Genomic DNA, 15,252 nt, shown 5'->3' with positions numbered 1-15,252 from the left:
ATTACAATACTTCTGTGTCACTTGGTATGATATAGTCACATCCATTTACAAGGTATTTTTGCGGTAATTTCAAGTTGTTGAGCAACCCACTCCCCAGTCCTTAAAAGTATAGAAAATGAGAAGTGAAGGGTGTTTGGGGAAAACCCCATGGGATACAGAATTGAGGCCCAGATGGCAACCTCCTGTCTCACACCCAAATTAACCCTGTAATTCCATTTGGCTGATTCTTAGAGGTAGGTAAGACTCCATAATAGTGTTAAGGGATAAAAGCAAGTTGGGGGTGGAGGGTTGACAGCATGGGACGATTCTCTTTCTAACAACATGCGCTGTCCATGTGGTGAGATTTTTAATCACAGAAAATTGGATGAGCAGGTTACCTCCTCTTATGCTAAAGAAGAGCTTAAAGGGGGGCAAATTTATACTACTAGACCAATACTACTAGACCTTATTTTTTCATAAATATACTCCAGTTTTCAGGCTGGGTAAGCTTGCTATTGGCTCTGGAAATCCTTTAGTAGAAATGTATGACACTGACAAGAGTGAAAGATTTAGCTAATTATCTCCATCTCTCTCTCTTAAGCTCCACATTTGTCTCTATTGCTCATGATTGCCACATGATTTATATATAATACTGTATGTGGGAGGAAAATATGGGGCAGTGTGGTCTTAGGCAGTGAACATTTTTATTGGGTTGGAAGGGGCAAAGACTGACAGGGCTGGCTAGGTTCTTATTCAGGACTTAACCAATTCTCCCGTTCTCAGGTTAGGGTGTTCTAGTGTGTTCTTACAGCAACTCAGTTAAAGCAATCTAGATGCAAGCATTCAAGAAACAAATCTGCAACATTCAAAAAACAAATCTGACTGATTTATTTGGAAAATCCATTTACCCCAGCAACCTTACCTAATTCCATGTTCTGCATTAATAACTCATTCCTCACAATCTAACACTATGCCCACTTTTTTTACTTGTATCATATAATCTTAATGATAATGTGCAGTCTCCTTTAAAGCACTGCATTATTTTAAAACCGATATAATCTCAGAGATCAAATTGCTGACTGAAAGTGACAGGCTATACAGCTCAGGTCCAGGTTTTCTGGAGGATCATATTCTCCCATATGAGCTCGTCTATGGTTTTGAGATCTTCTGGGGAGGCTCTTCTCTCTTCCCCCCGACAGCCAAAGGAACATCAGGTGGCAACACAGGAATGCCTTCTTGGTGGCTGCTCTCAGGCCCTGGAACTCCCTTCCTAGAGAGGTTAGATGAGTACTCCCCCTGCTGTATGTTCATGCTTTCACTGCTTCTAATTCTATTGTTAGCTTACCATATATACTCTGGCATAAGTTGACCTCATGTATGAGCCGAGGACAGATTTTTGGACTTTTTAAAGATAGGGATTTTGAAATGATGCGGGCAAGTGAAGGATAAAACCTAGGGACAACAAAGGATATAAAGGATGAAGCAAAGGAAAATGATGCCAAAGAATTTACAAAATTCCAACAGGCATAACTATTTGTACTCACCCTAAAAGCTGGATGGATGAGGAGGGAACTACAGACAATGATGGCTGTATGGTGTGTGTGTGTGGGGGGGGAGGGAGGTGACTGGGCATGGGCAGTGCTAGGAAGAAACACCCATGTCAAAAAGGATGTAAAGACGTATGTTAGTAATTATTACATTATTTAACTTTAATGGGACAACGTTGCCTGATTTTAAGCCAGAAAAAGCCGACATATTCTTCACCACTAGAATAACATTGCTGGAAACCCCTTCTCTGGGTAAAGTGGTAAAAGCTGAGAGCTTAGTCCATCCTGGGAGAACCTAAAAGCACTGCTGACCTCCTCTATTCTCTTAGCGTTTCTTTGAGGGGATTTGCCAAAGAGCTGCCACTACTACCATTTCCCACTCAGGCATTGAAAAAAGCCAGAAGTGGTGCCACAGTTGAGAATAGAAGGGATCAGTGTTTCTTTTAGGTTCTCCTGGGATGGACAGCTCTAGCCTTTTGCCACTCTACTCAGAGAAGAGGATGGCTCTTTTTTTAAAAATAAGAGTTAGGATACAGTGGTGCAGTACAGTCATCCCTCCATATTTGTGGCTTTGATATTTGCGGCTTTGATTATTCACGGATTTCATTAATATGTTCTCTCTAGGACTGTCTAGGTCCTCCAGTGCAACTCTGTGGTCAACTTTAACTAAAAGTTGCACTGAAAGACCATTTGTAGCTACTCCAGTGCCATTCTATGGTCAGTGTATGTTGGACATTGACCACAGAGTTGCACTGGAGGACCTAGAGATTCCTAGAGAGGTGTCCTTCAGGTAAAAACACGGTGTTTTTGTTATTTGCGGTTTTTCCATATTCACGGGAGTCTTGTTCCCCTAACCCTAGCGAATATGACAACTGTAGTTTGAACACTGGATTATATGGAGATGAGTAGTGGCAGCTCTTTGGCAAATCCCCTCAAAGGAATCCCCACTCCACCATGAAAACCCAGTGGGTGGCCTTGGGCAAGTCACAGTCTCACAGCCTCAGAGGATGGCAGTGGCAAACTCCCTCCAAAGAAATTTGCCAAGAAAACCTTGATAGGTTCACTATCAGGTCACCATAAGTTGGAAACAACTTAATAATAATATCAATAATATTTATTTATAGCCTGCCTTTTCTCAAGGAATCAAGGTGGGTTACAACATCTTAAAAACCATACAATGCAATAGAGTAAAATGTCAGTTACCATTACAAATATAATAAAAGAACAGAGGGCATACAGGTGACTTGCTTGGGGGTGTGTGTGTGTATGACTAATTAGGAAAGGCCTGCCAGAAGAGATCTATCTTTACGGCCTTCTTAAAGGCTGTCAAGGTGGTAATATGGTGGATCTCCTCTGGCAGGTCATTCCATAGTCTAGGAGCAGCAGTGGAAAAGGCCCTCTGGGTCACAGCAGATAATCTTGATTTTTAAAACTGTAATACGTTCTTCCCAGAGGACCAAAAGGTGTGGGGTGGACAGTATGGAAGAAGGCGTTCCCGCAAGTGATCTGGACCCAAGCCATGTAGGGCTTTAAAGGTAATAACCAACACCTTGTACCGTGCCTGGAAACTGATTGGGAGCCAGTGAAGGGATTTCAATACAGGTGTTATATGGTTGCTTCTCAATGTACCCACGACCAGTCTGGCTGCAGTATTTTGTACCAACTGAAGTTTCCAAACTTGGCATAAGGGTAGCCCCACGTAGAGCGCATTGCAGAAGTCAAGTCGAGAGGTTACCAACGCATGTACTATTGTTTCTAGGTCTCCCGGCTCGAGAAAAGGGTGCAGCTGGCATATCAGCCGAAGCTGATTACAGGTGCTCCTGACTGTTGCATCCACCTGAGCTGTCAGGTGAAGTGATGAGTTAAGGAGCACCCCTAAACTGAGAACAGAGTCCTCCAGGGGAAGTGCGACCCTGTCCAGAACTGGCTGGCATATCTCCATTCCCGGATTAGGGGTCCCTATAGCAAGTACCTCTGCCTTACCTGGATTCAATTTGAGTCTGTTTTCCCTCATCTAGTCCATTACTGCCTCAATACATGCATTCAGAGGAGAGATGCCATCCTTAGTCACTGCATCAGTCTGAGACATAAAGAAATATATTTGGATGTCATCAGCGTACTGATAACACCCCGCCTCATGTCTCCTGATGATCTCACCCAGTGGCTTCATGTAAATGTTAAACAGCATGGGAGACAGGATGGCACCTTGGGGGATGCCAGATTTTAGCTTTCTTAGAAGAGCAACCGTCTCCCAGCATCACCATCTGGAACCTGCCTGAGAGGTAGGAATGGAACTACTGAAGGGCAGTGCCCCCGATTCCCAATTCTCCCAGGCATTCCAGAAGTATACCATGATCAATGGTATCAAAGGCCACTGAGAGGTCTAAGAGCACCAACAGGGTCACACTTCCCGTCAATGCCCAGACGGAGATCATAGACGAAGGAGACCATGGCAGTTTCAACTCCGCAACCCATCCTAAATCCAACTTGAAGGCAAACAAGACACACAGTATTGTTTATTTATTTACAAGACTTATACCCCACCTTTCTCCCACAATGGGATTTACATTGATCCATGGATAAGTTGACCCATTTTTTGAGGTTAATTTTTTTTTACTAAAATTTCTAAGCTTTTACATGGGTAAGTAAATATGTTTGAATCCCTTAAGTCCTGTGTGTCTCGAGTTCTGTGAGGCTCTACAATTGTGATCAGTGGCTCAGGCCTTGCACTAAAAGTTTTGATTGTTTTTTTTAAATATTAGACATGATTGGTTCTGTGGTTGTGCCCCCCCCCCCCAAGTGAAAATGCAGAGCTGTTCCTCTGATTTCACCAAAAAGAGTTCAAGACACTTTCCCATTCAAGGGCATATAGCTATTGAGATCTGCTGTGTTGTTTCTCTTCCAGCTTATCCAGTTTGATGAATGTCTGCTGTAAAAACATGATGGATCACATCATGTTATTTTCAAAGTTTTCCCCATTGTGAGCTGTGGCAGAACAATGTCTTAACTACATAAAATGTGGTAACATATTAGAAGCATTTTTGGTATGGGAGATACTGCATCAGTAGATGAATAAAATTTAACTATTTGGATCTCATTCAAACCAGGACAGCTAGCTTCTGCCTCAAGACATTCATCATTTTTTTTCTGATAATCTCTTCTTCCAGATGACAGCATTGCACAATTGACATAGGTTTAAAGTTTCCTTGGGTTTAAGTGGTAACTGTCACTTTATTGTCTGCAAAGGATGAAAAATGGAATTAACTATTTTATGTTAAATACAGTATAAAGCACCTTAATCTAGAAATAACATTCAGCATTCCTTTAGGTCTTCAACCACTATTATCTAACATTCTTGAACCATGATTAACTAAGCAAAAGGAAGAACAGGATACACTATGAACTACGCAATCTCCAAGGTATTAGGAGAATCTCTACTCTTTATCCTGGGGACATATAAAAACTCATTACTGCATCTCTTTTTTCCAAGAGTAAGAATGAGTATGACTTCCACTGGAACTTGGAAATCAACAGTTAAACTCTAAACCTGTGTCAGAAATAGCCAAATTTGGGGAACAATGCACATTTGTCTCATTATCACAGTTCTATTCCTGTGATGCAGAAGAACAGGAAGTGCCTTGGATTTCCTACACCTCTCTTGTTTGTGGGTAATATGCAAACTGCAATTAGAAATTCTTTTTCATAAGAAACACACATGGAGGAACAGGGGTTGTAGTTTATTACTCCCGAGAACTCTGATGGATGTCCCAGTGTCTTTTTCTTCATAAGAGAGCCTGTTTCTTCAGCAGCAAAGCACCTTCTACAAGACTCTTTAACACGGTCAGTATAACAGGACAAATCTGTATCCTCCTTGGATTATTTTCTTTTGCATTTGAATGGAGAGTGAATTCTGTGGAGTTCTGATGGTCTTTGTTAGCTTTTACCATCCAGTTAAGCAGCAATTAATCAGAACAGAAAAGATTGTATAGCCAATGTGAATAAAAACAAACCTTTAATAATGTACAACAGAAAATTGGACAGCCTCTTTCTTATATTAAAACAAAAGATCTTTCCTATATTACATGTATTTACATTTGCATACTGAAGAGGTAAAGTGTCTAAGTGGCTATTTTACAGTCTTTTTCTAATAAAACGTACAAAACCTGAAACAAATATAAAGGTCAAGTAGGAGCCAGGGACAGGATGACAAAAGAGGGAAGAAAGGAGTTGGAGAAGAGACAGACAATAGTACCAATAACTATTTATTCTGAAGCCAGTGTGCTACCTGCCAAGAACCCACACCTTCCATCATCTAAATTTGAAAAAGATTAAATGAACTCTTTTTTTCCCTTGGAAATTTGATACTGCCAGACTCTTCCATTGTAGGATGCCAAGATAAGATCCACTTTGTTGTTCCTCAAATGAATCCAAAACTGGAATTCCACTTCCTGACATTGGGTTACTATGATTATTTAACTATAAATAAATAAATAAATTATTATTTTGTTTTTTAGCTATGGCTATTGTTCTGTTATTCTCTCAGATACCCTTGGTTAGTGTTTAAAATGATTTTGGCTGATAGCTGCAAAAATTCTCTTAATTTTTTATATTTATTTTACTTATATTTAAAAGGGAAAACCATGCAATGACTAGCACAATTGGGTTTTACCCTACAGCTAACTCCCACTTGTCACTGGACATGCCTCTATTTCACGTCAGAATAAAGACATGTCCTAATGTGGAAATGCCCTGGTGCCTTTATAACACTTTTCTGTTAGCTGTCTTGCTTTTCTTGATAGGGTTGCAGACTGGGAGTGACCAAATTGATGCCTGTGTTTCTGCTCCAAAGCTCTTTGGAGAAGGAGTGACCCAAAAAGACACAGAGATCATCCCTCTCTCAAAGACTAGTTGTGCATATGGATAAATGCTTTATACTAACAGCAAGTATCTGTGATACTGACTGCATCTCTTAGATGCAATGCAGCAGAGGAAATAACAGGTGACAACAAATCTATATAGACAACATGTGTGCACTCATACATGTGAGTAGCAAGTTGTTTCAAGACATCAATTAGATGAATTGCATGCACATTCAAATTGCCTTTACCTGGAAGCATAACTGAAAAAAATGTTTAGACTCTTGCCTGGCTAGCTGGCATGTAGGAAGAACCCGAGTTTAAATGGATGCATCCTTCTGTCTAACCAGAGAATCTACCTCTAGGTTGTACACTTACAATATCATGGGAAGAGAGCACAAGTCAGAAACATGACAGATGATCTCAAAAATTATTAATGTCTTGGAGGGGGGAAAGCTCAAAAAGAATGTGCCTATGAGAAAGGTGGGCCTTTCAGACCCAAGTTAATTTCTCAGCCCCTACTACTTTCCTATTTCTTCAAACCATTAACACCAAGGACTTTTAAAAGTGCAATAGCTCTTTAGATATTTTATTTTAAACAAAGGAGTGTTCAACAATGTAATTATGAGCACATGAATGTCCTATCACCACTTCACCTGATTTAAATCTCTTAGGTACTTTTAAAAATTTCCAGTGTCATAAACCAAATACACAAACCATTTCTCATTTATATGCGCAATCCAGAGAAACGTCAAGTTTTCGTTTTTTTTCTTAGACATGAAATGGATGAATGATTTTGCTTCAGCTGTGTCTCTTTGCAGGAAGTGTGTGGTACCCTCTGGCTCAGAAATTATCAAAACAATTCACCGAGGAAGGCATGTTTTACAATCAGAGGCACAAACTCTGTATCTCCTTCCATGAATGGTAGCACCTGAGATTTTCGAAACACACCCTGGGAGGAAACAACAGCTTGTTTCAAACCAAACGAAGAATGTAAAATTGACAATACGCTACGTGACTCTTCAGCCTCACACACTTCCACAGTTGAGGACATAAGAAAAGGGGCTCAGGGCGGGGTGGGGAGAAGTACACATTAAGACAAACATCCACACAAACACAGACTGCAGACACAGAATGTTATATATTCTTAAAAACATCCTGACTCAGAGCGGAGACACCTCCTCTCAGACATCAGGGTTCATGATTTGAGTAGAAACAGTTCCAGTGTAAAATTGAGCTGTGTGCATTTTTTCAGATTTTTTTGCAGTGATTTCTTTATAAACAGAATGAGAGGTAATTATCAATTTTACTTCTCTTATAAAGAATAGTAAAAAAAGTTAAAATTCAGACCCACCCATTAAAATAAGAATTAAACAAAATTAATCAAATCACTCCAGTTAAAAATTATGGCTTCAGGAGATATCTACCACAAACACCCAACCCAATCCACACACAATGGAGTTTTAATGCATTATTTGCACCATAATACAGTCTCTCAGGCTGCTCCTAACACAAATGGGACAGCCAAATTAGTCTTACTACACCCTGATCATTTAATTGAAAGAAAATGCATGCAATTAATCCTTTCCCAACTTTCCCCCACCCTCTTCCCTGAATGACTCTAAAGTCACTCCTAGAATATGGGAGACCATATATATATATGTGTGTATGTGTGTATATATATATATACATACACACACACACACACACACACACACACACACACTAAAAATGGTAGTCATAATTCCTCAATGAGCAAATCTTAAAGTCTCTGAAAGCGTATTTTCCTATTCTGGCTTCATCTTGAGAAACTTAAAATGCTAGAATTGCTCTGCCAAAGGCACCTTGAGAAATGGAAGGACAATGCTCCTATCAGGGGCAGTCTCTTTCCCTTGCCCGTCTTTTGCCTTACATCCTTTACAGTGGGACCAGCACCAATTTCAGATGACGTTCAGTCCTTCTGTAGATCACTCTGGTTGCCAGACAATGGCTACAGCCTGGCATTATTGTTCCAAGGGAACCTTGCAACTAAATAACAACAAAATCTTTTCCCTGCTTTGCAAAGGAAGGGAGGGATGGCAGTGAGACAATTTGTGTAGTGCCCCCATAGGTCTCACAACTGGCAGGGCACACCACTCTCTCTCCCCTGGTGAGAAGACAGATTGCTAATGTTCAACTAGTGGAAGAAGAGGGCAAGAGCACCTGCACATTACAAGGGGTCACTACACTTTTCACATGCACAGGAGCACAAGCGGGCACAATACATACCTAGGAGGCACAGGGACACGTACCTTCGCACATGCACACATTGTTGAAGACTAATAGCTGCGCCGGCTTCTGATCTGTCAAGCTAGAAAAGGGCCAAGCACTTCACATGGACAGACAAGGGCGCACACAAGACGTGTGGGTACATGTCCAGTCCATAAGAACCTCCCTCTTCCCACACACACCTTTCTGTCATTTCCTCTCCCAAGCCAGAAGGATTTCCCCAACCAGCATGTCACTAGAATTTACAGGGATTTCCACCAGAGAAACAAAGGTTGCAGTTGTGGCCAACATCCACCTATACCATCCCCTCTTCACACTCTCAAGAGATGGTTAGAAAAAGATGCAGTTCACTCCTGAACCAGGAAGAGAGATTAGTCTATGAAGTCCACCTTCCTCAGCTAACCACCTGCAAACCATGTTGTCCAGTTGATAGCAGCAGGCTGTACAGAAATACGAGGTAGGCCTTCTTCACCATATATCAGTCCTAGCATGGCAGCTTTTGTGCAGTTTCCTCTGGATGGGGCTTGCAGGTTAAATTTTCACATCTTCCTGGACGCTGAGCTGAGAAAGAGTTTTCTTGATGCGCAAGGCTGTTAACCGTGCTGCCCCATTAGCATACCAGCACTCTCGCATCATTTTTCCCATTACACGCAAAGCCTAAGAAGAAAGAGGTAGAGTTAGGGCCAGGGATTTTTCTGCAGCATATCAGAGCCAATGGCCCTTTTACTCTTCATACAACTAAGTGCTTATGTTGTGAGGATACATTCTACATATTTGTAGAAAACACAGCATACGAAGATGTACCCATAAATGTTACCTTGGGTTCTCATATAGACAAAGGGTACAGACTGAGCCTGCCTTATCTGGAATTCAAAAATCAAAAATATTCAACAATTCAAAATGCCTTTGCTTTCTAATGGTTCAGTGTACCCAAACTTTGTTTCATGCACAAAATTATTAAAATATTCTGTATAAAAACCCAAAATCCTAAACAATTCTGGTTTCAAGCCTTTTGAATAAGGGAGGGGGTAACCTGTATTTCTTTATCCCTGAGCAAAGATTTTCAGTCATTTTATCCACTTACTAGACCACTAGAGAGTGTAACACCTATATTAATTGGCTTTTCTTCACTACTAGTTTTTTCTTCACTACTATCTCACTTTTAAACTGCGATCAGGCAGACCCAGTAACATCAGGGACTGTCTGAAGGAAGAGGCCCCTCCCTCCTCAACTGTCATCTCGGCCTCAGAGGGAGTCATCAGGCAGACCCAGCAACATCTTGGACTGCCTGAAGGAAGAGGCCCCTCCCTCCTCAACTGTCATCTCGGCCTCAGAGGGAGCCATCAGGCAGACCCAGCAACATCAGGGACTGTCTGAAGGAAGAGGCCCCTCCCTCCTCAACTGTCATCTCGGCCTCAGAGGGAGCGATCAGGCAGACCCAGTAACATCAGGGACTGTCTGAAGGAAGAGGCCCCTCCCTCCTCAACTGTCATCTCGGCCTCAGAGGGAGTCATCAGGCAGACCCAGCAACATCAGGGACTGCCTGAAGGAAGAGGCCCCTCCCTCCTCAACTGTCATCTCGGCCTCAGAGGGAGCGATCAGGCAGACCCAGTAACATCAGGGACTGTCTGAAGGAAGAGGCCCCTCCCTCCTCAACTGTCATCTCGGCCTCAGAGGGAGCCATCAGGCAGACCCAGCAACATCTTGGACTGCCTGAAGGAAGAGGCCCCTCCCTCCTCAACTGTCATCTCGGCCTCAGAGGGAGCCATCAGGCAGACCCAGCAACATCTTGGACTGCCTGAAGGAAGAGGCCCCTCCCTCCTCAACTGTCATCTTGGCCTCAGAGGGAGCGATCAGGCAGACCCAGCAACATCTTGGACTGCCTGAAGGAAGAGGCCCCTCCCTCCTCAACTGTCATCTCGGCCTCAGAGGGAGCCATCAGGCAGACCAGCAACATCTTGGACTGCCTGAAGGAAGAGGCCCCTCCCTCCTCAACTGTCATCTCGGCCTCAGAGGGAGTCATCAGGCAGACCCAGCAACATCAGGGACTGCCTGAAGGAAGAGGCCCCTCCCTCCTCAACTGTCATCTTGGCCTCAGAGGGAGCCATCAGGCAGACCCAGCAACATCAGGGACTGTCTGAAGGAAGAGGCCCCTCCCTCCTCAACTGTCATCTTGGCCTCAGAGGGAGCGATCAGGCAGACCCAGCAACATCAGGGACTGCCTGAAGGATGAGTCTTCTCCCTCTTTGTCACCTTGTATTTGTATTGCATTAAGATTTTTACTGTACACCGCTATGATCATTGCGGAATAGCGGTCTATAAATAAAACATATTATTATTATTATTGGTAAAATCTTTGCTATATTAAACTTAATCTACTTTATATACTCATGTATAAGTCTAGAAATTTTAGTCAAAATTGACCTCAAAAACTTAGGTAAACTTATCCATGGATCAATGTAAATACTATAACTCTTATTAAAAAGGGAACCATGTCCTGGTGAAAGGCAAGAGTGCAATCTGTCCTGGAAGCATTGACCTTTCTCTACTCTCTCTTCCATCCAGCCTTTAATGTGTGCCAATACAGATATGCCTGCTATAATTTTTAGGTTCTTTGGTATTGTTTTCCTTTGCTTCATCATTTACATCCTTTGTTGCATGTCCCTAAGTTTTACCCTTGAATTATCCAAGGGTCATAACAAAATCCATAATTTTGCCCCCCAAACCTGCCCTCGACTTATACATGAGGCCAACCTATAGATGAGTATATACAGCAGTCATGGCAAACGTTTTAGTGACTGAGTGCCCAAACTGCAACCCAAAACCCACTCAAATATTGCAAAGTGCTTCTGACTTTCTAGTAACAAATTCTGGCGAACTCTGTGCTGAGGTGATGGCGTGTGTGCCCACAGAGAAGGCTCTGAGTGCCACCTAATTAAAAAAATTAGGGTTACTGTAACTGTACAGGGCACGTGGCTAATTTAATAAACTTGTTCACGCAGAGGTGAAACACTTCCAATGACCAATATAAAAACTGCATACTAAATCAGGATCGGGGTTTTCAAAGAGTTCAAAGAATTGCTGTATTTATATTTATTCTTCTGCCTGGACTATAGAAGACTAACCAGGAAAAAAAGAAACAGGTTGCATAGTTGTAACTGTGGTTCTTTGAGCGATTATCTGTGAATTTACATAAATGGGTTAACCTGCACTTGTGCTGTGCATCTTTTGGAACCTTATAGAGAGGATTATGTAAGCATTTTAGCAGTAGCCTGTATCATCATTCCAATACAGAAATCGTCTCCAAAAGTGTTGGGTAAGTTACGCAGATGATGTAGGGCATTTGTGGAAAAGATGATGAGGGTAGTGAAGTTGTTAGGCTTGCCTGTAACGCAGTGCAGCTGCAAGACAAATGGTTGATCCAGTTTCCCAGTATGGGCACATATCACCAGCTGTCTCCGAATCTCAATAAATTGGGAGACATAGGCGGGTTACATACCGCCATTAAAGTATGCGCAGAGCGCGTACTAGGGTTAGGGTGGTGTGGTGCTTCCGCACCTCCCTAACCCTAATACGCGCTCTGCGTGTAAAAAATGACGGCGGCCGTTCCAGACAGCTGCCGTCATGAGGACGTCACGGCCGTGCCGCCTCTACATGGGGCAGCACAGACATGACGTCCTCGCTCCGCGCCAGGGCGCCTAGGGCGCCCTTTGCGCAAACCAGGAAGGAGCTCCGTTTCGGAGCTCCTTCCTGGTTTGAGGCGCTGCTTTGCTTCGCTGGGCGCAGCCTTCAGACGGCTGCGCCCAGCGAAGCAAGGGAGAAAGGGGCTTCTCCCCCTCCCTGCCGCTGTGGGGTGTCCTTGGGGCTTGAAGCCCCAAGGACACCTCTTTTCAGGCTGCGGGGAAGCCTTTGGTATTAGAGATTGGGAGAGTGCTGGTACCAACAGTAGTTATGGCAGCAGTGGCTGTGGTACAACAGAAAATAGAAGTTGTAATGGGGGATTCCCTCCACAGGTATCCTGTAGTTACAGGGAATGTGGGAGACCAATGTTGGGGGGGGGGGGGTATTCCACTCGGTACTAACGGTTTCTATATGTGGGTCTCAATGTGGAGAAAGATGTTTCCTACTGGAGGGGAGAATCAGTCCCCTCGCAGTGAGTGTTGTCATTGTGGGGGCAGAGGGAGTAGGTAGCAGAAATAACCCTCATGTTCCCTTGGGAAATCTGTGGGCCAGACCAAGATGTTCCACATAATCCCTTGCCTCTTATATAGAAGGCAGGAAATGGATCTTCATGTTCAGAACTGGATTCTCGACTGGATCCAAGGATTGGAGAGTGGGCTTCAAAGATACTAGCGATGTTGGTATTTGAGTGTGATGTTGTAATGATAGTGAGGCTGGTGTTGCCTGTCTATGCGTATATGTTACAGTCGTAAGGTTCAGGTTTTTTGTGTGCTTTCTTTAGAGACTTTCCCCAGAGATAGGATACCCTCTGTTCTTTAGAGTGTGCTCTATGAAGCTAGTGGAGATTCTACACTTTGCTACCATATGCTCCTCTGGCAAAAAGAAGAGGCAGAGGGAATGGCTGTCCAAAGGACAGTTTCTAGGCACAGGAGGTACAGTGTTTAAAGAGTGAGGGGGTCATCCACCAGGGGGTGGATGAGTACAGAGGGGATTTTGTAGTGAGAAAAATGAAACAGGAAATAAAGTGGAGAAAGAGGAGAGAGAAGTCTGAAAGTCAGAAAAAGAAACAGGAGAGGGTATACTCAACTGAGGGTAGCTTCTTGGCTGGTGAAGGAGAAAAAATAACCTGAAGGAGAGTAGCATTGTGGTCTAGGAAATACATAGGGTGGGGCAACCTACCAAGCTACTCAGCTCTAGAACTTTCTGACAAGAGCTTCTGCACAGGCACAAAACCCCAACTGTGTGAGACATAGAGACCACAAAGAAGACAGAGCTTCCCTTTCATCCCTGAACTAAATGGGACAACTGCTTTATAGTTTGCCCACAAAAGGCACTCTTTGTTTTTAATGTTCAAAAGCAACAATACCTCATAACTCTGCCACCAATTGGGAATGTTGGGCCGTAGCTTCTGGTCACATACAACCTTTCTCATTTCTTCGATGGAAGGGTCAGAGGGCACAAGATCATAATATGGGAGCTGATATTCTTCATGAATACCTAAAAAGTAGAGGAAGCAAGTCAGATTGTCATTCTACCTACTTCCATTTCTCACAGGCACAGAAACCCCATATTGTTTAATCCCATATTTCAGGCTGAAACAACTGTATGCAAAATCGATCTACAAATCTATAGGATGGCATCATAAAATCTAGACTTTAATAGAACAGCTGCTAGCTATTATTTCAGCAAATGTATTCATAAAAATGGAAACAGAAACATGCGGGAAGCCCCTAACAGTACATAGGCTACACTGAAATATTTATGACTGGAGCAAGAAACAATAAAAACAACTACAGTGGGTCCTTGGTATACACGGGGGATCCGTTCTGGACCCCCCCCGCGTATACCAAAATCCGTGTGTCCTCAAGTCCCATTTGTCCCAATGGCAGCGCGCGTGCCTCCTCCAGGCCTTCGCTGCCACGGAAGGGCCTCCAACACCTCTATCCGGCCCTTCCGCGGCGGCGAAAGCCGGGTGCTGGCGCTGGAGGCCTTGAAGGCCTCTGACGCTGCTGCCCTCCGCGCCTCCTCTTCCCAAAAAAAGGCGTGGAGGTGGGGAAGAGGAGGCGCGGAGGGCAACAGCACCAGAGGCCTTCAAGGCCTCCAGCGCCAGCACCCGGCCTCCTCACCGCCGCTGCCGCGGCGGAAGGGACAGGTGTCGGTGCTGGGGCCCTCTTGGCCTCCAGCACCGGTATCCAGCCCTTCCGCAGCGGCGGAGGCCTGGAGGAGGCTGGATGCTGGCGTGGGAGGCCTTGAAGGCCTCCGGCGCGGCAGCCCTGCTTCCTCGCCGCCGTCGTGGGAAAGGCCCGGTGGCGGTGCTGTTGGGGGCCAAGAGGCCTCCAGCACCACCATCACGCCCTTTCACGGCGGCGGCAAGGAAGCCGAGGCTTGGCCTCCACCGCTGCTGCCACCCAGCTACCCCCGCGGCGGCGGAGGCCAAGCCGCTGCGCCGAGAGAGTGAAGGTAAGTAAGGGAAAGGGAAGGGAGGGAGGCAGGGAGGAGGGAAGCGAGGGAGGGGAGGGAAACTGTCCCCAATGACGGCGCGTGTGCACGCACGCCGCCATTGGGGACAATTTCCTGATTTGCCATCCGCGGATGCTCAAATCCGCGGATGGCAAATCCGCGTATAAGGAGAGCCGACTGTGTTCTAGTATGCGATTGCACCAGGTAAATATATATAATAAACTGAAGAAAAATAAAACACATTTTACACACCTACAAAAGGAGAAAATAATTATTATCCACTAGCATATTCTGCTTTGTGTTTCAAAGATTTAATGCCATTAATATTTCACAGATTAAAATAGAATTGCCTATATTCTTCTTGCTGTCACCATCATGGAAACATTTCTTTTCCCCCCCTTACTTTCCCTTTTAATGCAAATAGAAAAATCCTGGGATCTATAGTATTTAAATCCAACACT

At 44.0% G+C, this 15,252-nt stretch overlaps 1 protein-coding gene across 2 annotated transcripts in view; it reads right to left on the bottom strand.

The window, feature by feature from the left end:
• Positions 1-5,521: 5,521 nt before the first annotated feature.
• LOC149322520 (activin receptor type-1B-like) overlaps positions 5,522-15,252 on the bottom strand; it is a 58,356-nt gene continuing 48,625 nt past the window's right edge. For both annotated transcript variants that reach the window (XM_089479051.1, XM_089479057.1), the window contains exons 8-9: positions 13,698-13,828; positions 5,522-9,307 (exon numbers count right to left, since the gene is read on the bottom strand). In XM_089479051.1, coding sequence (XP_089335177.1) covers positions 9,182-9,307; positions 13,698-13,828 — 257 coding nt within the window. In that variant the 3' untranslated portion in view covers positions 5,522-9,181. The remainder of the gene's footprint in view (positions 9,308-13,697; positions 13,829-15,252) is intronic.

This window comes from Sceloporus occidentalis, unplaced genomic scaffold, assembly GCF_023333645.1.
Source record: "Sceloporus occidentalis isolate IW3139 unplaced genomic scaffold, rSceOcc1.0.p SCAF_1, whole genome shotgun sequence".
Lineage (NCBI taxonomy): Eukaryota > Metazoa > Chordata > Lepidosauria > Squamata > Phrynosomatidae > Sceloporus > Sceloporus occidentalis.
Note: the sequence above shows the minus strand (reverse complement) of the source record. Positions and strands in the feature narration are given on the sequence as shown.